Source organism: Poecilia reticulata, chromosome 18 (genome assembly GCF_904066995.2).
Source record: "Poecilia reticulata chromosome 18, P_reticulata-male-v2, whole genome shotgun sequence".
In the NCBI taxonomy this organism is placed as follows: Eukaryota; Metazoa; Chordata; class Actinopteri; order Cyprinodontiformes; family Poeciliidae; genus Poecilia; species Poecilia reticulata.
The window spans coordinates 5,975,144-5,999,784 of NC_088847.1; the positions used below are offsets into that span (position 1 = coordinate 5,975,144).

The 24,641-nt window shown below is 36.7% G+C and overlaps 2 protein-coding genes across 2 annotated transcripts; both read right to left on the bottom strand.

Moving 5' to 3' along the window:
* Nucleotides 1-9,086: 9,086 nt before the first annotated feature.
* On the bottom strand, nucleotides 9,087-10,467 carry LOC103472740 (complement C1q-like protein 2). The gene is made up of 3 exons (XM_008422561.3): nucleotides 10,148-10,467; nucleotides 9,747-9,875; nucleotides 9,087-9,499 (listed from the first exon to the last, which is right to left on the bottom strand). The coding sequence occupies exons 1-3, from the start codon at nucleotides 10,356-10,358 to the stop codon at nucleotides 9,219-9,221; spliced, it is 621 nt and encodes a 206-aa protein (XP_008420783.1). The 5' UTR covers nucleotides 10,359-10,467; the 3' UTR covers nucleotides 9,087-9,218.
* A 991-nt stretch (nucleotides 10,468-11,458) lies between these two features.
* On the bottom strand, nucleotides 11,459-13,417 carry LOC103472741 (complement C1q tumor necrosis factor-related protein 3-like). Its single transcript, XM_008422563.3, has 3 exons — nucleotides 13,139-13,417; nucleotides 12,916-13,044; nucleotides 11,459-11,856 (listed from the first exon to the last, which is right to left on the bottom strand). The coding sequence occupies exons 1-3, from the start codon at nucleotides 13,350-13,352 to the stop codon at nucleotides 11,576-11,578; spliced, it is 624 nt and encodes a 207-aa protein (XP_008420785.2). The 5' UTR covers nucleotides 13,353-13,417; the 3' UTR covers nucleotides 11,459-11,575.
* Nucleotides 13,418-24,641: the final 11,224 nt, after the last annotated feature.

Here is a 24,641-nt window from a genome sequence, read left to right on the forward strand (position 1 = left end):
ATTACTAAACTCTCTGGCTGAAGAAATTAGACAAAGGACAATGACACAGAATCCCTACCGAACTCCCCGTCCAAGCTTTGCACCATACAGAAGTTCAAATGTCATAAATGAGCCAAAACAGAATTTACAACCACACAGAGCGCTCAGTTCAGAGTCAACAATGTTACTGAATAACGCCCAGGGGAGAACGAAGGGACGCAGGAAGAGGATTCCTAGAGGTCAGTGGAGTCAAGGAATCAAGGAATGACCAATTTATTTACAGGGTAAATTATTGTTTCTGGCTCACAAATGTATTCTTATTAACCGAGTCAAGAATAAACTTTTTGGAAGAAGGAACTGTCCTCGCAAAAGAACTGCTGCAACCCTGGGAGCTGTAGCGGTTTAATACATGGGTGACACATTACATGAATAAGTCATTGATCCAAACTCAGGAAGCTAAATTCATGGCAGTGGCAGCTGGTAGTGGCACGTCTTGTGGCAGCTGCCACTGAGGTGCCAGAGGTGTCAAGGCTGCTGCCGCACCAACCAGTGACTTCCGGTTAACTTTAATAGCAGCCAAATCCATATGCCAGACGATAAAGATGAAACCTGCAGGCCATAAACTAATCTCTGGTTTGAGTTCTGAAAACTTCTTCCAAGGTTTGGGAAAATGTTGTTTTGCTTTGCTGTGTATCTCCATATCAAGCTTGGGTTCAACTTTTTGCTGGTTTTAGTTGAATTTGTTTTGTAGACTCATCAGAGATACCGCGTGATCAGTGAAAGACAATGTACAAGTTACAGCTTTTACTATATCAGCCTTGAGAAGCTTTGTTGATGTATAACAAAGAGCGATTTTGTACTGAGTACTAAAAGCAATAATGCTTTGCAAAACCTCCAAGTGTTTTAGTCCTAATGTTGAATTGAGAAATTGTTTTTTCCGACCTAATTAAAGGTTGGAAAATTAAATTAAGATATTTACATGGGACAATAGAAATGTGGCTAGACTTATCTACATCTAATCGCTCTCTAATTTACAGATAAACAAAGCATGGGCAATATTTTATGTCATTTTGCATCCCTGATAAAAATATATGAAGTACATCTTACAATCATGACAGTGAAAAGTTTTACATTATACCGCAAAAACCCAAAACATTTTCTAAGTGCTGTGAACGACTTTTTGTGTCTCACTGATCGTTTTGCTAAAGATGTTTCCAAAGCTGTGCAGCATGTTGCTTTGTTCTTTGCTCCAGTAAAGATCTAATAAAGTTCATAATTATTCATTCATCCTAAGTTCTGTTATTCACATTGATTTCTGTTTTCATAAGCTCCATTGTTATTCAGCGTCTTTGTTCTCTTTTCAACTCGTTGGTTGGGTTTCCTGACAGAACAGTCAAAGTAGTGAGAGCAATCAAAACAATAAAATCACTAATTATAAAAATATCGATTCCTTCCTGCCATTAGAAACAGCAACAATCATTTTCTTTGCTTCATCACAAATAAAAAAAACAAACTTTTCTGAAACTATGATGCTAACCACCTGCTTATAAAAGCCGATTACTGTTCAAAAGGAATAACCAACTTATTTACGGGATAAAGTTCATAATAAACTACTGTCAGCCATGATGACACCATGTAGCATCACTTTAGGCCTAGATTTTAACTGTGCAACACTTTTGGGTGTTTGTTTTTAACACAACATGAAACAATCACATAGGTTGGCCTGTTTTCTACCTAAATACTAAATACTATTTTTGTCTTTAACTAATATTCAAATTATGTTTTGACAAACATCAAACCAGGAAGGGAGGTGAACGCTTCTTCACACCGCTGTAGTTTGATCACCACCAGGTTTTACTGGCGGTGTTGGTGACAGAGCTGTGACATGTAGTAAAATCTGATTTCAACAGCAGTCTCTATATTTAGTGGTATGCTTACGGAATAAGCCCGAAAAAAAAATACATATGATTTTCTTTTGTATGTTGCACCATGTCAAAAATAGTCATATTAATCAATTAGCTTATAAAATTCTGCACAAAGGTTTAGATATTTGTTATTGAACTGGAATAAAAATTCACAGCTGATCATTTAATATGAAAATCGTATTTAATGGACCAAGTCAGAAAAAGATTTGGACTCTTGAAGCTGCCATTATTTAATTAATTAATTATTATTATTTATTTTTTTTACATAAGTGTCAATGAAGCCCAAACACTCTGAGACTCTGAGCACCAAATCAAACGTTCAAATCTTTTGAAACCACCACCTTGTCTTTGGCTGTACGTCGTGTTCTTGCTCTTATAGATTTTGCGTAAACATTACAAGTATTACCTAATTATGCTCTACGACCAATTTTGTTTCCCTGGAAACAAACATCAGTTTAACAGATTATCTTTGAAGCCAAACGGTAAACAATGACAGTGTTGTATGTAAAGCAGCTCACCAGATAACAGCTGGATGCGCCACAGAGCAGAGCTGTTATGATGTTGCCACATTTCAGCTTCTTCTCACCATTTCTCGTCGGCCTGCTCTCCATCCGTCATCTAGAGCACATTAGCGCAAATACTGTAAAAATTCCTTACAAATATGAGTAAATTGGCACATAAAAAAATCTATGATTTTGATTACAAAAAACCCCACAAAAATAAACCCGAAACCCCGTAGGAACAGCTATTAATCAATATTTTAACAGTTTAATAGGTTATATCAATACATTCTGGCACAACCGGTCCTTTAAAAACACTCAGGTTTTTGATATGGTTCAAAATGAAACTGAGTTTGACACTTATGGTGTGGAGAAATGTATCCATGAAGATTCACAGGCGGGAAATTAGATGGGATAACATTTACAGTTTTTGTTTTTTCTAATCTTCTTTCTGAATCTGTTTTTGTTACATAATATTTTATCTGATTTTAATTTAATCCTCCTATTATGTTCGTTTCTGAGGTACAACAATAATGTTTGTGGGTCAATTTGACCCGGGGAGAGTTTTATCATGTAATAGTGTCAGAAACCAAAAGATTCCTCCAAAATTGTTTAATTTGATTATTAACTCTAATACTAACCATCTCAATCAAAATTTGTGCAATTATGTTTTTTTTATTTCTCAGAAATTAAGGATTAATGACGACAACTTACTCAATTACTCATTTGGACATAAAAAATGGGATTTACATTTTTTATGTCCCCTGAAAAAAACCTAGACACAAAAAAACAATAATTTCCTTGAAAGTGATCTTTGGTAAATTTTTTTATATTACATTTAATTTTTTTTTTTTCAAAGGGTGATCTTTATAATTGAACTTGAGACACACATACTGTTCCGGGTCAAATTGACCTGCTAATTAAAATCAAGATAAATGAGTCATGCAGAGAGTATTTATGTTTTCCTCCTCTTCTACTGAGTGTCCACTCAGTGTGGGTGGAGTTTACCCACGGGAACAGAATAGGTTCCCGTCAAAAGTTGAATGAACACCTGCTTTCTGGCAGTTCATTGTGCAGTAAAGAGAGCAGGGAGAAAGTGGATTTGTGTGTGTCTGCGTGTGCATGTGTGTGTGTGTGTGTGTGTGTGTGTGTGTGTGGTGTGTTGTGTGTTGTGTTTATGTGTGTGTGGTGAAATAAGGTTCATAGCTGTAAGGAAACAAATAGAATTGGACATTTTTAATCTTTTTTTGCACTTTAACTTGACTGCCGGGTCAAATTGACCCAAACAGTATTGATGTAATAAATAGAAGCAGGGCGGGCTGCAAATGTGTAACATGAATAAATTTTCAATTTATATGTAGAGTTCACCTATTAAGACAAATAGAAAAAGTTTCATGCAATAAAAATACTTGCAACAATTTTTAAAATATTTTTGGGACCTGTGTTTTCTTACACCACCGATGCTGCCCACACTGTTTCCCAACAGCAGTTACACACACGTTGCGGCTCGACCACAAGTGAAGCTATTTCCAGGGTTTGCACGAAACAGAAGCACTTTGTAACTTGTGTCACTGTGACAAGCATGAAACGCAGGACATCGGCTAAAAATGGTTTGATTGGTCGTTGGGTGAAAAGTTGATCACACCCGAGTAAGAGTAGGAGTATAAAAGAGGAGAAATATTTGCAGTTTTCCAGAGATGAACTACAACTAAGAAGCAGATCGTCTTCATTCACGGAGACTGACTGATCGGAGGAGGTGAGCAACAGCTTTTCAACACGGGGTTAACAACTTAGTGCTACACAACTCTGGAAACAATCAGTTGTCAAACTGACCTGACACAAATTCAATAATTTAAATATTTTAATTGACCCAAAACAGAAGTAAAACTTTCTTCTGGGATGTTCTTTGGGCATTGAAGCTCCAAGATGGAGCTTTGGGAAACTAGGTGGCAGATTGTTGTGCAACCAAGCGTTAAGGACGTAAAAACACGGCGTATGAAGAACTCTAGTGACGCTGAAAACTCGCTTCATTGGGGGGAAAAAAAAGATGCAGCATAAAATGAGAGTATCATCATAAGTTGATCAAAGTCACCGTTTCCTTTTTTCAATGGCAATGTTTTACTTTTTTAAGTTTTTGTTTTATTTTTTTCCAATTCCAAATCTCTTTCTCGATGTCAGTGTAAGCTGTCATCATTTTAGCTCCGTACACACACAGATGGTTGCCACGGGAAACACAAGGATTCTTCCGACATGCATGGCATGAATCACAGCAACAGGTGTGTTTTTGATGAGGACAGGACGTTACAGCATGATTTAAAGCTCAAAAAAGTTGGTTTGCATAACATCTCACCGTTTAAGTCATTCTGAAGTCTTTTTTTTTTTTACTAAAATTAAAATTTGCCCTGAAACAAGCAAATTACTAAAACGTAAAAACTTAGAACCTCTAAGCCAGGGGTGTCCAAGGTGCGGTTCGACGGTCATTTGTGGCCCTTGGGACTGGTTTCGTGTGGCCCCCAACTGCAGTTGAAGAATGACACGAATAGCACAGGTGGTTGATGAAAACAGAAATAAATCGGACGACTTCATTTACTTGATTTTAGTTTTCGTTTTATTTTCTTGGGGTAATATTTTTGACTCAACAATTTTGGCCCACGTGATAAAAAAAGTTTAGGCACCCCTGCTCTAAGTAACTGACTGTTATGGAGTAACTGATCAAATGATCAATCATTTAATATTTAGAAATTACATCACCAATCAGATCAAAATGTAAAAGTTATTTAGACATTTTGGTATTTTAAAGACAAAAAATGACAGTAATTTAAATAAGTATCAAGAAATAAAATCAGGAAGAAGAAAATGTTTCCAAATCAGTTACTCTCAATAAAAAAAAATCATGAAACTTTAACGAAAACTGCAGGTGTGTGTCTGTCTGGTGAGTTTTTGGTCAGAACGTGTTTTTGCTCACTGAGTGTTCTTCATTCAGTGGGTAGAGAATCCAGAAATATTACTCAAGTAAGAGTAGAGATACTTCATAATTAAATTACTTGAGTAATTACTTTCAAAAGAATTACTCAAGTAAATGTAATGAATAAATGTAACTAGTTACTACCCAACTCTGCATTTGTACCACTATTGGTAAGAGGTTAATGTACCACCGGTAAACTACAAGCAGCACATGCAGGAAAACCACTTCAGAGGGGTGAAAATTCTGCCTTCAATCCACAGCTGAGAGCAATGAATCCTGGGTACTCCCCTGAAGCTTACCCTGCAGAGACGGTCGGACTGCAGGACAGGAGACAAGATGGCTTCCCTGGACAGCCTGGGGGTCCTAGATTTGCTCAACACACTCCTGACCCTCCGAAGGATCATCTCGTCTGGTCGCTGTGGAACTTTGTCTATGGAAATTGTTTCTGTCTTGGATTGACAGCTCTCATTTTTTCCATCAAGGTGAGCTTATGCAAAGCGTTTCTCAGTGATTTGTCTTATATGTAGGCAGCTTCTGTTTCTGATTCGAAAAGGAAAGAAGCACACGAGTGCGGATTTTGGTTAAGGACTATCATGCAGTTTGTTTCTCAACGCTTAGATTAACTTCAAAGTTACATAACTAATGATTAGAAAACTCTGGACCGGATTAGTGAAAATGAAAAATAACCTAACTTGAGATCACAGTGCGATACCTTCGTTTAGCAAAATTCAGATATCAAGGAACTTAAATGACCTTCCTTCTGAAACCAGTTCAAAAACTTTGGGTCCAGATCAAATGGATGGATCATCAGGTTAACAAAAGCAGCAACACTTTCTGAATTTTAATTTGGAAAAAAAAATATGTTGAAGTTTTTTCAACTCAAGAATAAATATGATGAAAACTCTCAAGTTGTGATACGACAATTAAAAGATAAACGTCCAACTTACTTATCAGCTAATGCAAATCACTCATTAGTTATTCCGGTACTCAGATTTTTATCTTTTCACATCAATAAATAAGTCAAACTTTTTCCCATACCATATTTAATGTTTGATGTAAAAAAAAAAAAAATCACATTCAACACTATCTATAGTAACGAATGTGTAGGATTACTGAGTTCTTTACTTATAAAAGAAAAACTAGATTCTTATTTTCATGCGTATTTTTGCTGATTTCAGTCCAGAGACCGCAAGGTGGTTGGAGATCAAGATGGTGCCCGACGTTATGCCTCCACTGCTCACATCCTCAACATCGTGGCCACAATTCTGGCATCCATAGCTGTCTTTATTTTCTTTGTTGTGCTCATTGCAGTGAGCGTTCAGTTTCGAAGGTTGTGATAAAATATGAAGCTATAGTTGATAATAAAATAACAAAAGAACTGAACTTCCCATCACTAGTTCATTATGTTTCTTATAGAGTAAGATGTTATTCAAGCTACTCATACAATTATAAGTATTACAAACATTCATTACAGTATGAAGGACTGCTGTTCTGTTTTTGCTTTTGTACCAAAGTAAAACTGTAGTAGTACTAGTAGTACGGTCTAAGACAGTACAAAAGAACTTTGTTTATACAAAATCTGCAACGTGTGTCTTAGCTCAGACAAATAAGAAGATTATTTTATGACAACATTGTGCTCTTAGAAACACAGAAATGTCATTTCTTTTGTGTGTGTGGAACGTCTTTAATTTAATCTTCATACATAGAAATAATGCATCACAACCTGACACAATGGGGATGATAAAGACAGAAATCTTTGTTATGAGGTGTGAAAAATGAAATGATGACAAATGCATCAGTATACCTCAGACAAGGAGTGTATAAAGGTAAGTTGTTGCCATGGTGAAATAGCACTGGCAAAGTTCTTGATTCGACAAAACAAACAAAATAGAAAAACAAAACAAAAAAATCAACGACAAAAAAAATAAAAAGTATATATATATATATATATATATATATATATATATATAAATTCCCTTCTCATCCTCCGTGGGTGGTCTCTGTCATCCTCTGAGCTCGGGTTCTCTACCAGAGGCCTTGGCGCTTGAGGTTTCTCCTCCAGGATCTTGGCTGTGCCTAGAACTGCACATTTCTAGACTGAGATGTCTGATGTTGTTCCTTGGAAAAACTGGACAGGACCTGACATGATCCATGCCTACTGGCTGAAGAAACTCACTGCCCTCCATGAGCGACTGGCAACTCAACTGAACCAGCTGCTACAAAATGGGACTCACCCTGAATGGTTAACTGAATGGCGGACAATCCTGATACAGAAGGACCCCTCAAAGGGTTCAGTCCCATCCAACTATCGGCCAATAACCTGTCTCTCTACAACATGGAAGCTCATGTCAGGCATCATAGCGGCTAAGATAAGCAGGCACATGGATAAATACATGAGCAAGGCACAGAAGGGCATAGGCATAAATAGCAGAGGAGAAACAACAGAGGAAAGTCTTTGTGGTTGATGTAGCAATACCAAGTGAATACAACATCAAGAAAAAGAGCATGAGAAACTTCACCTTCCAGGTCTTTTCCAGTTCCTCCCTGAGGCCCTGGTATTTCTCCAGTTTCTCATGCTCTTTTTTCCTGATGTTGTATTCACTTGGTATTGCTACATCAACCACAAAGACTTTCCTCTGTTGTTTCTCCTCTGCTATTTATGCCTATGCCCTTCTGTGCCTTGCTCATGTATTTATCCATGTGCCTGCTTATCTTAGCCGCTATGATGCCTGACATGAGCTTCCATGTTGTAGAGAGACAGGTTATTGGCCGATAGTTGGATGGGACTGAACCCTTTGAGGGGTCCTTCTGTATCAGGATTGTCCGCCATTCAGTTAACCATTCAGGGTGAGTCCCATTTTGTAGCAGCTGGTTCAGTTGAGTTGCCAGTCGCTCATGGAGGGCAGTGAGTTTCTTCAGCCAGTAGGCATGGATCATGTCAGGTCCTGTCCAGTTTTTCATACCCGAGACTCTTTCTTGGACATCTGCCACAGTGATGGTTACCGGGGCTTGTTCAGGGAGGTTGCTGTGGTCCTCTCGTAGAGAGGTTAGCCACTGTGCATTGCTGTTGTGGGACGCCTCCCTTTCCCATATGCCTTTCCAGTATTGTTCAGTCTCCAGCCTTGGTGGGTCTGCTCTGTTGTTATTACCCTGCCATTGGGAGTATTGGGAGTACATGTTAGCTGGTTGAGTGGAGAAGAGCCGGTTAATCCTCTTGGCTTCATTCTCTCTTTAGACTGACCAAGGCTTGGAGCCTTTGCTTCGCAGTTTCGAGTGACACACACACACACACACACACACACACCCACATACATACAGTACATATATGTATATCATAATACACATTACTTGTAGTAATTTGAATTACTGTGTAATTCAAATGAAATATGTATTATGTAGCAGGGGCCCAGGGGCCATTTGAGGCCCTTGAAATGACTTCTGTCCCTGGCCACAAGTCAAGAATGGTCAAAAATTGGTCAACAAAACAGAAATTGTTTGTTTTTCTTTCAATAAGGCAACAGTTCTTAGTCTTTTATTTTGGATTTTAATGATGTACAGATTTCACAAGACAAAATTTCACAACATTCTAATTTTTGCATTTTTAATTTAATGTATTTTGTGGCTCATCAGTAGTCTAAAGTTAAAGAGAAGTAAAGAGAAGTAAAGACTTCACTAGTCTCACGAGTGATGTTCATGGAATGTGGGAGTAAGTTTTGTTGTAGGATTATATTTTGTTCAGTTTAAACATATATACTTTCAATGGATTAGCAAATCAAAAAGAAAACTATGTTAATTGATTTCTGTTTCTTCAAAGAGTTTAAGTAATTTATATCAGTATTCAGTCATTTTTCAGACTTGATGCAGCAGAAAGCCGCTGAACGTGGTGTGGTAGTTGTTTCCCCAGACGTGGTTGTTGGCAACCAGCTGGAGGTAGACCTGGTCTCCCTGCTGCAGCTCCAGAAGAGCCGCATTGCCTCCATTATCAGCCCCGTCATTCGCTGTCTGCTGGTCAGAGCTCAACACAACAATCTCGCTGTTCTTCATCAGGTGGACGTACGAAGGATGTAATCCTGAGGCGTGATAATAGAAGGCGAAGTGGTATATTCCTCGAACGGGAGCAACGAAGACGCCTGTGGGAACAAAGTTTTAGTCAATCAAGTGAGTCGGACTTAATGGTCCTTCACATTTCTAAAATGTATATCACAAGAAAAGTGAAATCTTAATGGCTTTCACTCCATAGGCTTTTACGTCTTAAATTAATGACAGCTGGCTGAGTTTTCTGAAAAGCTAACTACATGTATTTAGATTAATATTTTTGTCTGACTTTAATATTTTGAATGCTAAACTACATATAGCTGTATGATCAACTGAACTTACCTGTGTGCTGGTTGTAGGCACTGCCTATATTTGTTATCACGGTTCTGAAGACCAACGTTTGGTGTTGGCTGAAGGGTCCAATGGCTCCATTCCCACCTGTCGCAGCACTGAAAACTACCTTCAATGCTTCTAGATAATAAAAAAATGAAACTCAGTAAAACTTCTAAACCAGGGGTCCCCAAAGTCGGTCCTCGAGGGCCAACATCCTGCATGTATTAGTTCTCTCCCTGCTGGTAGTAACAACCTTTTCAGCATGCCAGTGTTTTTCTTTGGCCTTCTAATGAGCCATCATTTGATCCAGGTGCGTTAAGCCAGGGAGAGAACTAAAACATGCAGGATGCCGGCCCTTGAGGACAGACTTTGGACACCACTGTTCTAAACCAATCAAAAAGAGAGTTTACCTTTCTCTTTAAGCACCAGAACCTGGCTTTCGGTCTCTTTCAGTTTTGTTTCTACAGCTTCCAGTTTTGCTTTCACAGCACTGAGCTCTTGGTGGAAGAGAGACGAGTCAGGACAGCATGACTGAGTTCCAGCAGACGTTTCTGTTTCAACAACACTCTGGACCAGAGTTAAACCAGAGATTAACACTAGGACACAAAAAGTGAAGTTCATGTTGATTCTGTCTTCGAAACCTCGCACTGACAGCAACCCTGATTCTCGCTCTTTTATGCCTTTCTAACGCTTTCTGTCTCATGCTGATTATTGGCAGTGATTGTAGAGCCCACCCACCAAGCAACATGCTCTGATTACATAGAGCACTGCTCAGAAGAGCTGCTTTATCGTAGTGGCCTGAGGGTTGTGACATGTTTTCAATTGCTTAACTTGACCTTAGCGACCTGAAAATCGATAACCAAAACCAAATACTTTGATTACATATAATAAAGTAGTTTTTTGTATCTATGCAAAAGGTTATTAGACTGTGGAAGAGTTTGAGGATAAAGTAGCGACTGTGGACATTTTGGTGCTGAGTTTTGTGTTGGTTCTGTTGGACTGGACAGGGAAACACAAGCTTAGTTCTTGACTCTGAATTGTAAAGTTTAGTGGAATGACGGAGAACGTCTGCGATTAGCGGGAAAAGCTGAGCTTCATGTTTTTTTTGGTGTGTTTTTATATTTTCAGTTTCCTCTTTGTAAAATACAGAATTTTAGGTGTTCGAGATCAGGACAGCAAGTTCAGGAAGAAGCCATGAACTTTCTTGTTTATCAATAGCGCCTCCTTCTGGATGTGTTTTTTTTGTGTGGTTAAATCAAAATGCTACTTCATGAATACACATGCAAGAAAATTGTTCAGACTCAATATTTATGTTCATTAAACACACTTGACTTTAAACCAACAACAAATAAGTTCCAAACAAACATGTTCTTCAGAATGTGTTTAATTATAAGTTCTTGTGACACAAAGATTTTTGTCCGTAAATAATTTAGTCATTTAAGAGACACCACATTGATTGCGGGCCTTTTTTTTCTTATCTTAACCACTGAAGCCTTAAAAAAACATATACAAGTACAATCAGATCCATTTACATATTCTTCTAATAAAAAGTGTTGTAGACATTCTTTTGCTTTCTCTACCGTTCTTTAAAATGTCAGAATTTACAACTGAAAATCAGAAGTAAAAAAGAAAAATTGTAAACTGGAGTGGTTTATTGCAGAAATTATTCCAAGATCATTCTTCATCAGGTACAATTTGAATTCTTGATTAATTCCGATGTGTGCACATACAATAAATGACTCGAGGGTTATTAAGATAGAAAATTTAGTTTGGAGACAAGAAATCTCTTATAAAGCTTATACGTTAAGTGTATAGTAGCATAGCTTATATAGTTTATTTCAGAGTTGACGCAGAAGAACGCCACTGAAAGTGGTGATGTGATCGTTCTGCCAGACATGACTGTTCGCACCCAACCTGATGTACACGTGGTCTCCTTGCTGCAGTTGCAGGAAAGCTGCATTGCCTCCATTATCAGCCCCATCATGTGATGTTTTGTGGTCATAGACAGTCGCAACAACCTCATTGTTCTTCATCAGGGCTAGACTCACAACTTGTGATCCTCCGGCATGATAAAAGAAGGTGAAGTAGTATATGCCTGGAACTGGTGCAGCAAATATACCTGGGAAAACAAGATCTAGGTTTAATAAATATTATGAAGCATGATTCAGCATTTTTACATAAGGAGGTTACTCATTTGCGTTGGTTTGGAGAGTATGGTCTAGCCTTGGCTAGCATGCCTAGGCTGTAAACCAAATAGATTGCTGTCCATTAGCACAGATAGGGTAGCATTAGCCTTGGGTATGCTGGCAAATAGCAGGCGTAGCCTGGCCAGCCATCACTTGTTCTTTTTCTTAAAAAATAGTTAGTGTGCAATATCTGTAAGTGTAAGACATTAAATGCATCGATGTGTTCTTGTGATATTTTACTGTGATCCACGGTGACACCAAGCGTAATTGGTGTCACAAATTTAAGAATTAGGTGTGGAGGCTCCTTACGGTCCGTCATGATGCATTTCCAGTGTATACCGGGATGCGATTTGAAGACGCATCCATCATGTCCGACAAATAGGCCGCCAACAGAAAAATGCCTTTGGTGTGAACGCATCATTAGTTGTGTACTATTCAGTATGTTTATGCTTGATGTCATGTATTACAGTAAACTGTCAAAAGAACAGATGTCAATGCATGTAATGAATGATGCCAACAGATACAGTATAATATGCCAATTAATTTTCTTGACGTTTTCTTTAAAGTAAGAAGTACAAGTTTCAGGTGACCAACATTGTCAAGTTGGCCTACCCAATGCTAATGTTAGCTTTTCTCTGCTAATGGTCAGCAGAGGAAGTAAGAAAACCAGTGGGTGACCAGCTTAGGCATGCTAGTCACTAGCTTCTTCAAAGCTAGCAGAATCTCCTTCTCATTTGACAGTGGCAGCTGTTCAGTTATCGGTGCCCTCCTGTTAATAATTTGACCAGTAGCTAGCTTCAGAATAGATCTAGCCTCCTGCATTGAGGAAGTACTCAACACTGGGTGTACTTTAGTCTTAATTTTGGCAGTAATATCATGTCTTAAAGTCTTGGATTTCCACAGGTGGAGAGTTCGCAAACCTCTACCTTAATGACTGACACTACAGGTATTCTAATCAAGAAATATATCATTTACATAATGTAATGACCCACCTGTGTGCTGATTGTAGGCATTGCCCACATTGATTATTACTCTTCTGTAGATTAATGTTGTGTCTATGCTGAGGGGTCCAATGTGTCCACTGCCACCAGCTGCAGCACTAAATGCTATGTTGGACACTTCTAAATAAAAAAAATATATGTATTAAAAAAAGCTGTAGACTGTTCCACTTATTTAGTCATATATGTCTTTAAAATGTCCAAAAGCAGACTTTACCTTTCTTCTTCAGTTCTAGAACCTGGTTTTCAGTCTCCTTCTGCCTCGTTTCCATAGCTTCTTGTTTCTCTTTCATGGCTCCAAACTCTTTGAGCAACTTACACATATCAGGAAAGCATGACCCAGTTTCAGTAGCGACTTCTGTTTGAGGTAAACCATCCTGGGCCAAAGTTAAACCACAGAACCACAGTAACAACCACAGAGTGAAAGTCATCCTGGTTCTGTTACACTGCCTCTAGTTCTCTGACTTGATGCTGTTTGGTGTTTTTATAAAGCTTCTGAATCTCTGATTAATGGTTAACTACTGAGAAATCATGTTGTGTTTACTTTTGCAGTGTTGAAAAAGTTTTTGAAAATCTGTGTTAGCACTACGTTTTCATACAGATGTACATAAAAATATCAATATAAAAATATCAACAATAATTATAATGAATAAAAATTTGAACCTAAATCAATAGTTAGGTACAAAAATAATTATTGTAGTTTAAAGTAAGCTGGAGGATAAAATAATATCACCACATAGTTAACTATTAAAAATGTTCAAAGGTAGTCATTAACCATCAGTCATTTTGATTAATATTACCAAGCGCTGACACTGCCTGATTACCAGGAAATGTATAGCCAAGCAGCTTTTTTATCTCTATCAGTGATAACTACATTTCACTGATAGAGTGAAACATAGTTGTGTGTGAAACGTAGTTTCACTCTGTGTGAAACTACTGACAGAGTAGTTTCACACTGAACTTATGCTGGTATTGCTTTATGAATACCAGCATAGTGAGGTGGAATATTATAGAACAATAAACAGCAACACTTATAGAATAAAAATAAACAACTTCTCTCTAATTTACACAGCTAGAAGTTTCAGGACGCTGGATCTTGAACACTGGCATTGAAGTCAGTCGGTAGTAATAATACTATTCAAAATTTTAACATTTCTGTTTAAAATATCCCGTTGATCTTATGTAAAAAAACAAAAAATCTTACTCATTCAATTCTGGGTTTTCATATCTGCAAGACATAATCAACAAATAAAGGCTTGAAATATTTCACTCTGTGTTTATTAAAATCAATTTCCATCAAGTATCAAATATACAACAGAAATCCACAGTGTAAATTTTATTGTTACGTTTTTGGATGCTGTAAAATTATTTGATTACATTTTAATTTTGTTCCTTTCTGTCCTCTTTTTTTCAGTCACCGTTCCACTGAAGGTTATTTTCCTGAGCTGCTTCCTGTGTTTGACCAAGTTACTCAATTGTGGGATTTTTATCTGTCGTTATCTGGAGAGATTCCACTTTTGAAAGCCAGAATTTTCCACTGCTTTAAATTGAAAACGAGTCAAGTAACACTGGCCATTTGGTGCAGCCCAAAAGTATTCACACCCTTAGCACATTTAAATGTAAATGTTTTTTCTTCAAACTGCTGTTTGAACAACTGTTCAAACATCCACTTGTTTATCCTGTTTTTTAGAGATTCATCTTTGACGATGTGCTCCAGTGTTTCCAAGGAATCAAACTTTTATGGCTTTTTAAAGAGTTTGGAGCTGTGTGTGTGTGTGTGTGTGTGTGTGTGTGTGTGTGTGTGTGTGTGTGTGTGTGTGTGTGCATGTGTGTTTTGGTGGTGGGGGAGTTGATTGATTTTATGCTAATGACATTTAGAATGATGACATTTTATGCTAATTTTTGACAAAATAATCTTCAACACGCAATGTGTTTTTTGACATCATATGTATATGAAATTTACTGGGGGTTTTTAATAGCTACTTCTTTTACATAGTTTCATTACAGTTTTAGAAATGCCTGACTTTTCTGCTTTTTTAATTTACTTTTAAAGTCTTTCTAGGAACATTATGGTTTTCAAGACGTCTAACTGTAAACACCATTTGTAAACACACCCGTAAACCTTGAATCATTTGCCACAGTCCTCAACGTTTGCCTCAGTCCTTGCACGCACAAGGGTTAAGTACAATTCAACTGAAAGTGTTGTAATAGAAAACATCGACAATAAAATGTCAAAAGCATTAAGTGTTGTGAGGTGCTGTCAATGATAATTTTACACAGTATCGCTACGGCTCATCATCTCAGTCCATCGCTCCAAAGAACTGTTGTAAATGGCATCATAGAGAAGCATGGTGATTATGACATGGTGAAGAGGGACTGTTAGAAAGGCTATGAGATTGTTAGAGTCAAGCGGGTGTCGTCAGCAGTGTCTCACCTGGTTCTGAGTGGAAAAGAACCAGGTTGTTGCTCAGTGGTCCAAAGTCCTGGTTTTTTCAGATGAAAATAAACTTTTCTGATGTTTGTTTCAGCTGAAATTTGAACTTTTCTGTTGCGATGCCAAAGGTATCATGAGCCAGTTCAGTGACCTTGATGTTACTGTACATGTTTGACCGAAGCCTCATAGAGAATCTATAGTGTTCTGTCTGGAGCAGGAGTCCTCAGGTTCAGGGATTCAGGGTCGGTTTTCTGAAACTTTTAAATGTCTCCCTGGTTCATCACATCTGAATTCAATGGCTGAATTACCTCCTCAGTGAAAAGTCAAGTTCTCCAGAGTCCTGCTGATGAACTCATTATTTGAAGACCCTCGTCGAGAGGAGGGTGAGAGAAAGCAGACCCAACAATACAGATGTGTTGAAGGCCAACATCTAATACTTTACTGGCCTAAATCTTTTGCACATTTTATTTTTTTTAAGCCTTTTTCAGCATGACGATGGAAATTAAAATGTAATGTAATTATGTAATTTCTACAGCACTGTACAGTTTTCCATGAGGAGATTGTCCTGTGGTTCCTTTTCTACTTTTTTTTCTCTGCATTTCTGTCTTTTTCTTTCTGAACCTGAATCACCATGGCATGGTCCATCAATAAATTACAGCAAAAGCGTAAATGTGAATTTTGTAGTCTCTTCCCATGACTAATCAATTTGACTGTCTATAATTTGACTATAACTTATTATTTTGAGTCACTGATATGTTAACTGAGAATTTTGAGAGCTGAACTAAGGATTTTTCAAGCAAACAAATTCTATTTTTGCTGTTTCTACAAATTGTTTTGAGAAATCCACTTACTGTTTTGTAAATGCCAACAATGACTTGAGAAATTCACCAAAAGTGACTGAGAAAAACTGACATAGCATAAATCGTCTCAGGTGTATCTATTTGTTTGCCTGTATGAAAAGTGTACACATTTACAGCTTTGTTTCTGCTAGCTTGCAGGAATTGTAACTTACATAAATGGTTGAAGACAACTTATTAGTCTTCATGAGACTCAGATAAATGGTGTGTATCTATTTCATAAATTGCCTAAAACAGTTATATTTGTTTTTATTTGTTTTTTGTTTGTGTATTTTGTCAGGTTGCAGAGAGGATCACACCTGTTGACAACAAACAAAGGTTTAAGAACTACTGAATTTTCAGTCAGAAATGATCACACCGCCTGGTTGAAGTCTCCATATGCAAGTCAACAAAGATGAAACAAACATTTAAGAGAATTGTGCATTTCAGTGATTCTTGAGAAAAGGGACAAAACAGGTCCTATGGATGAAGCACAAAATTTGAATAAAATATACACAAAATATATTTTTTTTCAAATATCTGACTAAACTAACCTGGGTCATGTGAGCACAACAATGTATATTTTCCTGGTGTTTGCTGAATATTTTTTTCATTTTAAACATTGTAGTCGGTGGATGATGCCTGTCCAGGAGCAGAACTCAATACATTATAATAGTTTAAAACAATTAAAGAAATACTAAATTTATATAATATTACAATTAAGTATAAGTAGTCATATAAATAATTATAAAAGTATCAATAAATTGAATTAAAAATCTTTTTTATATATTTTCCAACTCCATTGAAATTTGTCCCTAGTTTTTGTCAACACCATCAGAAATGAAAAGAATGTTAGAAAATCAGGCATTATTGGGGGCACCAGAACTTCTGAGGACCCCATGACCACTTTCCTTCTCTTCCTTTGCTAAGAGGGCTAGTTAGCTCTGGTTAGCTTATGTTATTTAGTTTTTTCTTCTTTTTATTCCTAAGTTGTTTGTCACAACTATGATGTGTCAACACCATAACTGACAATTTATAAAACTTTGATGAAATTTTGTGAAATAAAAGCTTAATTTTGGTATAATATAAAGATTTCATGGATCAGATGAGCTACAACATGGCCTCCTTCAGAATAACATCATATAAATTGAGGTAGTTTGGCTTTTCGTCAACTCCGTCAGATGTCAACTCCATCAGAGTTTTTGTGACTCTTTCAGTGAAATTGTTGTCAAATCTCACTTAAATGTGCAATTAATTAATTTTAATGTATTTTACATAAATTGCATTACTTCACATGCATGAGGTTTTTCATTTTACTCACTAGTTTGTCACCACATTCAGTTCTGTGTCAACTCCGTCATGCAGTGTCAACTCAGTCAGATGGACTTTTTGTTGTTTTTTGTTGTAAATAATATTTATTTTGTTTCTTGAGAAGCATTTATCTGTAAAATGAGTAAAAATATCACTAATAAGGTCATTGAAAATGATTTTTTATTCATTTTTTGTCAGATGGTGATGACAACGTTATAGGTCAGGTCAATTAAAAATGTATTTTTTTTTAAAAAAGGTTGCAACTGGGAGCCTGCACCTTAGCATCTTTACATTTCCAAAACATTATTTGTCATATTTGCATACATAACTTTCTGTATAGAAATGCTGACAAGTTACACTTCCTTGTGTGTTGTACTATAATTGTTATGGTAAAATTCTGGTAAGAACAGAGACCAGTAATTCACCATAAGGTTTTTTGGGGGGGGGGTTGCCATAAAATGTCAATATATCATACAGTCTGGCCGTGTTTTTCACTTATGTAGAGACTATGCCTCAGGCAGTATGACCGTATTTACTATGGCAAAACCACATTTAAATTTTTTATTTAACATATTTTAGGAAATACGGTATTTTACCGTATTTGGGAAATACGGTAAAATACTGGCAGTTTTGGTTGCCAGAATTGTACCGTATTTTAAAAATACGATAAAATACTGCATTTCCAAAATACGGTAAAATACTGGCAGTTTTGGTTGCCAGAATTTTACCGTATTCTTAAAAAACGTTAAAATACTGCATTTCAAAAATACGGTAAAATACTGGCAGTTTTGGTTGCCAGAATTGTACCGTATTTTAAAAATACGATAAAATACTGCATTTCCAAAATACGGTAAAATACTGGCAGTTTTGGTTGCCAGAATTTTACCGTATTCTTAAAAAACGTTAAAATACTGCATTTCAAAAATACTATAAAATACTGGCAGTTTTGGTTGCCAGAATTTTACTGTATTCTTAAAAAAAACGGTAAAATAATGCATTTTAAAAATACGGTAAAATACTGCATTTTAAAAATACGGTAAAATACTGGGAGTTTTGGTTGCCAGAATTTTACCGTATTTTAAAAATACTGCATTTCCAAAATACGGTAAAAAAAACTGGCAGTTTTGATTGCCAGAATTTTACCGTATTTCTAAAATACAGTAAAAAACTGGCAGTTTTGGTTGCCAGTATTTTACCGTATTTTGAAAACACGGTAAAAAACTGGCAGTTTTGGTTGCCAGAATTTTACCGTATAAAGACGGTAAAATTCAGGTAAAACCACAGCTGCCAGTTTTTTACCGTAAATTGAGGCCGTTTTTTTTCAGTGTACAGTTTACCATTAATCCTGAAACCTTATAAAAACAGTAAACAGGATCAAGTCAATCAGAATAACAGCGACAGCATCACAGAATCAGGATGACTTTCACATTGTGGTTGTTAGTGTGTGTCTGTGGTTTAACTTTGGGTCAGGATGTTTTACCTCAAACAGAAGTCGCTACTGGAACTGGGTCATGCTCTCCTGATATGTGTACGTTCCTCAAAGAGTTTGGAGCCTTGCAAGCTAAACTAGAAGCCACTTTTAGTGGCTTTCTTTCAGAGGTGTGACCAAGTCACTGTGGTGCAAGACTCAAGTAAGTCTCAAGTCTCTGTCCTCAAGTCCGAGTCAAGTCTCAAATAACGACGGTCAAGTCAAGTCTCAAGTCAAGACAGGCAAAAGTCGAGTCAGGTCTCAAGTCAGGAACCTTTAATTTCAAGTCATTTCGAGTTGTTTTTATTTTAATTTTTTTTTAAATTTGCAATTATACATAAAATTCAAATAATAGACCATTTGTTCTTTTTAAAATCTGTATTTATCTCAAATGATAGGACATGTGCAGCAGAACACAAAGTATAATTTTTTTTAAAAATTGGACCTCTTTATTGCGCAGTTCTGTTAAACTTGATATTCAATAAAAAAAAGTTTTCAAAAAATGAAATAAGTATATATGAAGTTATTACAAGTAAATTCAGGAAGGTCTTGTGCATTTATTTTTCTGCTTTTATTTCGAGGTATGTTAGTTTCAGTCCTCTGTAAATATGGGCTAGATATTCTAAACACAAAATTTATTTGGGACAGTCACTGTATTTGGTCTGTTTTAACAAATAAACCACATGAAAAAATCAAAATCATTGCAAATAAAGTGGAGTGGTTTTGAATTTGACGATGTGATGATGATTATGTGATGGTAAAATAAATATCTGTCAGGCCAAGTGGGTTAAATCTACAGCCAATTTCACATCTCAATATTGATAAAAACATGTTGTGTGAATCAAGCTGGTCAGAATCACTAAACACAAAATAATGAGCTCATTATTTTATGTCTTACTCAGTTAACTATCCCACTTAGTGCTATATTCAGGGTCAGTGAGATTGTACAATTTTTATTTTCACAGAAATTTTTGAAAGATGGCCAAAAAAAACCCCGGTATTTTCTTTTTGTTTTTCCAGCAAAGCTATACTACTTGGAAATGGGTTCTGTGCGACATGTGACAGTCACGTCGGTCAGTGCATTAAGTCAAAAACAGTTGATTTAATGCACTGACTGCAGTAAACAATATATTGTCAATATAATTTCCCAACGTAGATGTCTTCAAATACACCAACCATCCTTAGCTGATACTAGACCGGCTCATCATCATGATGGGACAGAGACTCTGTTCCCTGAGTTCAGGTCCAGAATCTGCTTTCTGTTCCGGAGCCCCGCTCACTCTCCACCGGCTTCCCGACCTAATAACACGGTACACATTATTTGTGGAGGCATTTGAAGGACCGGATTTATGGTAAATCATCACCAATTTAACCCGGAGTACACATGCTAACACGAAGTTAGCTATAGTCAACTGTCTTACAGCAAAGAAATGCGCCACCTACCATCTTTGTGAAGCTTCAAATGCCGGACAAAGTTGGACGTCGTGGCATCTCCATCCGATATTCTCTTCTTGCATGTTTTACAAGTTGCAGTTCGTTTTTTATTCGAAAGTTCATAACCTACGTAGCCAAAAGAAATTACTCGAATATTCGAGCGGTTATTTCGTCCTTCGTTCCCTGAGCTCTGCAGCGTCGCCGCGTTTTTTTAAATGTCCAAATCCTGTTAATTTGATTGGCTGTGCTGCAGCTACGCACACATACATACATAAGGAGAGAGGAGAAACAGAGGGACGGTCTGCGCATATTGATACGGAATGAGTGAAATTAATTAATGACGCCACTTTATAAATAATGTGTTTTAAATTTTAAGACTTTGAGTAAAAAATATCAAGTCTTTTCAAGTAAACAGCTTCAAGTCGAGTCAAGTCCCAAGTCAATGGCATAAAAGTCAAGTCTGAGTCTTTGAGCATTTTTTCAAGTCAAGTCTCAAGTCGTGATTTGCTAACAAAAGCATCAAAGGTATAAATGAGAAAAAGAAAATATACATGCATGCATCAAGTCACTGAACAACACATCAAATTTTTTTAATTGATGTAATTTCACTCCATCCATCCATTTTCTTTACACCTTTGTCCCTCAGTGGGGTCGGGAGGGGTGCTGGTGCCTATCTCCAGCTAACGTTCCGGGCGAGAGGCGGGGTTCACCCTGGACAGGTCGCCAGTCTGTCGCAGGGCAACACAGAGACAGACAGGACACACAACCATGCACACACACACACACACACACACTCACACCTAGGGACAATTTGGAGAGGCCAATTAACCTGACAGTCATGTTTTTGGACTGTGGGAGGAAACGGGAGTACCCGGAGAAAACCCACGCATGCACAGGGAGAACATGCAAACTCCATGCAGAAAGACCGGGGCCGGGAATCGTACCCAGAACCTTCTTGCTGCAAGGCAACAGCTCTACCAACTGCGCCACTGTGCAGCCATGTAATTTAACTTTTTTCCAGAATTTTACAATGTTAAACATAAAAATGTCTGAGGGGACATTATGGTTTGTATGGTGTATTTTAATCTGTGTAAAAATCAATTTCAGTCTGACAATAAAGCTTTAATTGATCTGAACAGAGTCATAGACAATAAATGAAAATATTCATTCCAATAAGGCACATTGTCAAATTAAAGTTGTGTTGAAAATTGAAAACCTTTAAGCATGTAAAAACATTATAACAAAGCAACATGTGGGTATAAAAATGTTTTTCACTGGTCTGAAGTAATATTCTAACTATAAATGCCATGTTTCCATTAACTGCAACTGAGAAATCATAAGAGAAATAAAGGCTTTCAAGCATCCATCTGTGTGTAACTAGTCTATATAATGGGTTTCGTTTAGTGACAAAGTTTATGAAATAAATTGACTTTTCAGCAATATTATAATTAATTGAATAGATCTGTAAATGAAAGACAACATAAATAAATAAAAACATGTACTTATTGAGGGAAAAGCTTTACCAAACCAACCTAAATCTGCAAGAACTTAGTAAACCTAGTTCCATATCAGGCTCTACTTAACTTCGCAGCATTAGTTACCAATCATTACTGCCTTTAATTGCCAATGAAATTCATCTCACTGTTGATTACTAGGCACTGATGTTCCTCCATACAATATCACAATGCCATTGGGGGAATGCGAGTTTGTGTGTGTGGTTTCTACAAAGACAAATAAGTAAGTACTAAATTCTAATTATAAATCCATAAATACTCTTTTCATAAAGACAAACAAAAATATCTACAAAGGGATAAACATGTGATCAAAGTCTACCACAAAGAAGTTCATGACTTATGAATAGCCAACTTTTGGTATAAATATTATTAGCCACAACATCTTTACCAAACATAAATAGTTATCTAACCTGCCGATAATACTCTCACAACAAAACATAAATAATACATTTCAAGAAGAAAATGAGAACCTGAAACAACATTTAGCTATAATCACATTGAATTGAGCTCTAATGATAAAATGGTAGCCATTAACTACCCAGAATATGTAGATAACTAGCCCAAACGACCAAAGTACTTTGAAATGCAGAGTGTGAAGACAGCTCTTACGCATTTCAGAAACAAAGGTCAAGCACTGACCTCCATTACTCACCTCCATTGGACGCCCTTAGCTGAGAAGCTCTAGTAACCGATGTCCGTGTCTCTGAACTACTCCGAACCATGCGTCAATGGGATCGAGTGGCAGAGAATAAAAAAACTACATATAAAATACCTGGAAAAATTACTTAGAAAAACTAAATTACAGAGCTGGAAACAAATATTTAATACTCTTTTGTCCACTTGTAACTCCACATAAGATATTTTCTCAAAGTTCCTATGGATCATGTAAATATTTGTTTGGAAATTCTGGACAGACCTTTGTAAACCTTTTATTCAGCATCTCCTTGGAGATTTTCCAGGAGGACCATTTCAAATGTCAAATTAATAAAATCAAATCTGCATGGCCTTAGACGTAATTCAAAGTTGTCAGCTGCAGGAATACCAGGTGTACATGCAGATTGCTGCAAATAAATATAAATGGAGGTCTTCTCACATTTTTTAGTGATGTTTTTCACCACATCTGAAAAAAAAAACTCCCTCTGTCTTTTCCAAAAACAGGATACAAGATAATGGGTTAACAGGTGAAGCTACAGAGGATAAAATTGAAACAGTTCCTGATGTATAAACCAAACTTCTCTGGTACAGAATTTGTGTCTGTTTGGAATTCATTCATTGTTTCTAAGTCCTGTATCTTTGAACATTAAAATAGTGTCTGTGCAATTTTCAAGCATGTGTGTTTGTTTGTGATGTAGAACTTTATAAAGTAACCTTTCCAAGAACAACAATGTCCAGAAGGAGCCACTGTTGATTAAGGGAAAATTCAATGCCTCATCCCTAACCTAAACTCCTAGCCTAAGCGTCTTTGTTTAAACAGTCTAGCAAAAATATTTTCCAATAAGACCAGACGGTTACAGAAAGCATGTTATTGGCAACATCACTGACTATTTGAGGCTGAGGGATATTGAATACGATGCCACAGCAGCCTTATGGAACATGGCAAAGAGGAAAATGAAAACATAAAAATGTACCAAAGAAAAATAAAGCTCTGATTTTTGCACCAATCACAGACAACACATCTCTATCGTTCAAGGTTCTCAAAAGACTATCAAAAACTAAGCTTATGTTTTCCTATAGTAAAACAAACTTCAGCTTACCTCTTGCCCCATTGCAGAGTTTACATATACGTATCACTGAGTGGCCTGGTATTCCTACTACAACAGTTCTCAGTGGTCGTGCATCAAGTTGTGTGGATACACAATTTATAAAATTGTTTACAAACATTTGGTGTGTTCATCTTTGTGGGGATGGGGCCTTAAATTACTTATTTAGGTTGAGAAGCATCCTTTGCTTTTTCTTAGACTAGAGTCTTTCTTCCTGCATGTCTGCTTTTGTCTAAGATTCTGCCAGTCCACAAGATTCATGATTTTCCCTCCTATACCAAAAATTAAAAGTTCAACATTTACAGTCGCTTGAGAATCCTCAAGTCAAGTAAAGTTTATTTGTATGGAACATTTTCAGCTACAAGGCAGTACAAAGTGTTTCATAAAAACAGCACAGTCACCAATTATGAAAGATCCATTAAACATTGCATTTTGTCAAATATCGTCATTGAAATCTTCAATACACATCAAATATGTTGATCAATGTTTCATTTACTGCTAATCAAAAGTAACTCTAAATAGGTTCATTTTTAGCCCTGATTTAAAATAACTCTGTTTCGGCTGTTTTGCAGTTTTCTGGAAGTTTGTTTCAGATTTGTGGTGCCTATCTGATTGACTGTTTAGGCCAGCGGTGTCAAACTCATTTTCATTTTGGGCCGTATCGAAATTTGGAATGTTCTCAAAGGGCCGGTTGTTCCAGAATATATTGATAAAAACCATTAAATTGTTAAAATATTAATAAATAGATGTTTCAGCATTCAATAAGTGTTTCTTAAAATTAAATTACGTATATTGATCATCTTTTCACACTGATCAGTCCAACCAGGACTTTGTGATAGTTTTTTGTGTTTTTTTTGCAATCAAAATTATAGATTTTGTAGTGATAATATAGGAATATTTGTCAGGAATTTTTACGATATTTGAGCTAGTTGTGAGAAAAAATGTCAGTAAAATCAGAAAAAT

What these genes read in the sequence shown, in the direction of transcription:
- LOC103472740 (XM_008422561.3), bottom strand. Translation starts at nt 10,358, where the DNA reads ATGAACTTCACTTTTTGTGTCCTAGTGTTAATCTCTGGTTTAACTCTG. An exon ending in TCTGGTGCTTAAAGAGAAAG is followed by an intron (nt 9,876 to 10,147) that starts GTAAACTCTCTT and finishes TTTATTATCTAG; the next exon opens with AAGCATTGAAGGTAGTTTTC. An exon ending in TGCCTACAACCAGCACACAG is followed by an intron (nt 9,500 to 9,746) that starts GTAAGTTCAGTT and finishes TTGTTCCCACAG; the next exon opens with GCGTCTTCGTTGCTCCCGTT.
- LOC103472741 (XM_008422563.3), bottom strand. Translation starts at nt 13,352, where the DNA reads ATGACTTTCACTCTGTGGTTGTTACTGTGGTTCTGTGGTTTAACTTTG. An exon ending in TCTAGAACTGAAGAAGAAAG is followed by an intron (nt 13,045 to 13,138) that starts GTAAAGTCTGCT and finishes TTTTTTATTTAG; the next exon opens with AAGTGTCCAACATAGCATTT. An exon ending in TGCCTACAATCAGCACACAG is followed by an intron (nt 11,857 to 12,915) that starts GTGGGTCATTAC and finishes TTGTTTTCCCAG; the next exon opens with GTATATTTGCTGCACCAGTT.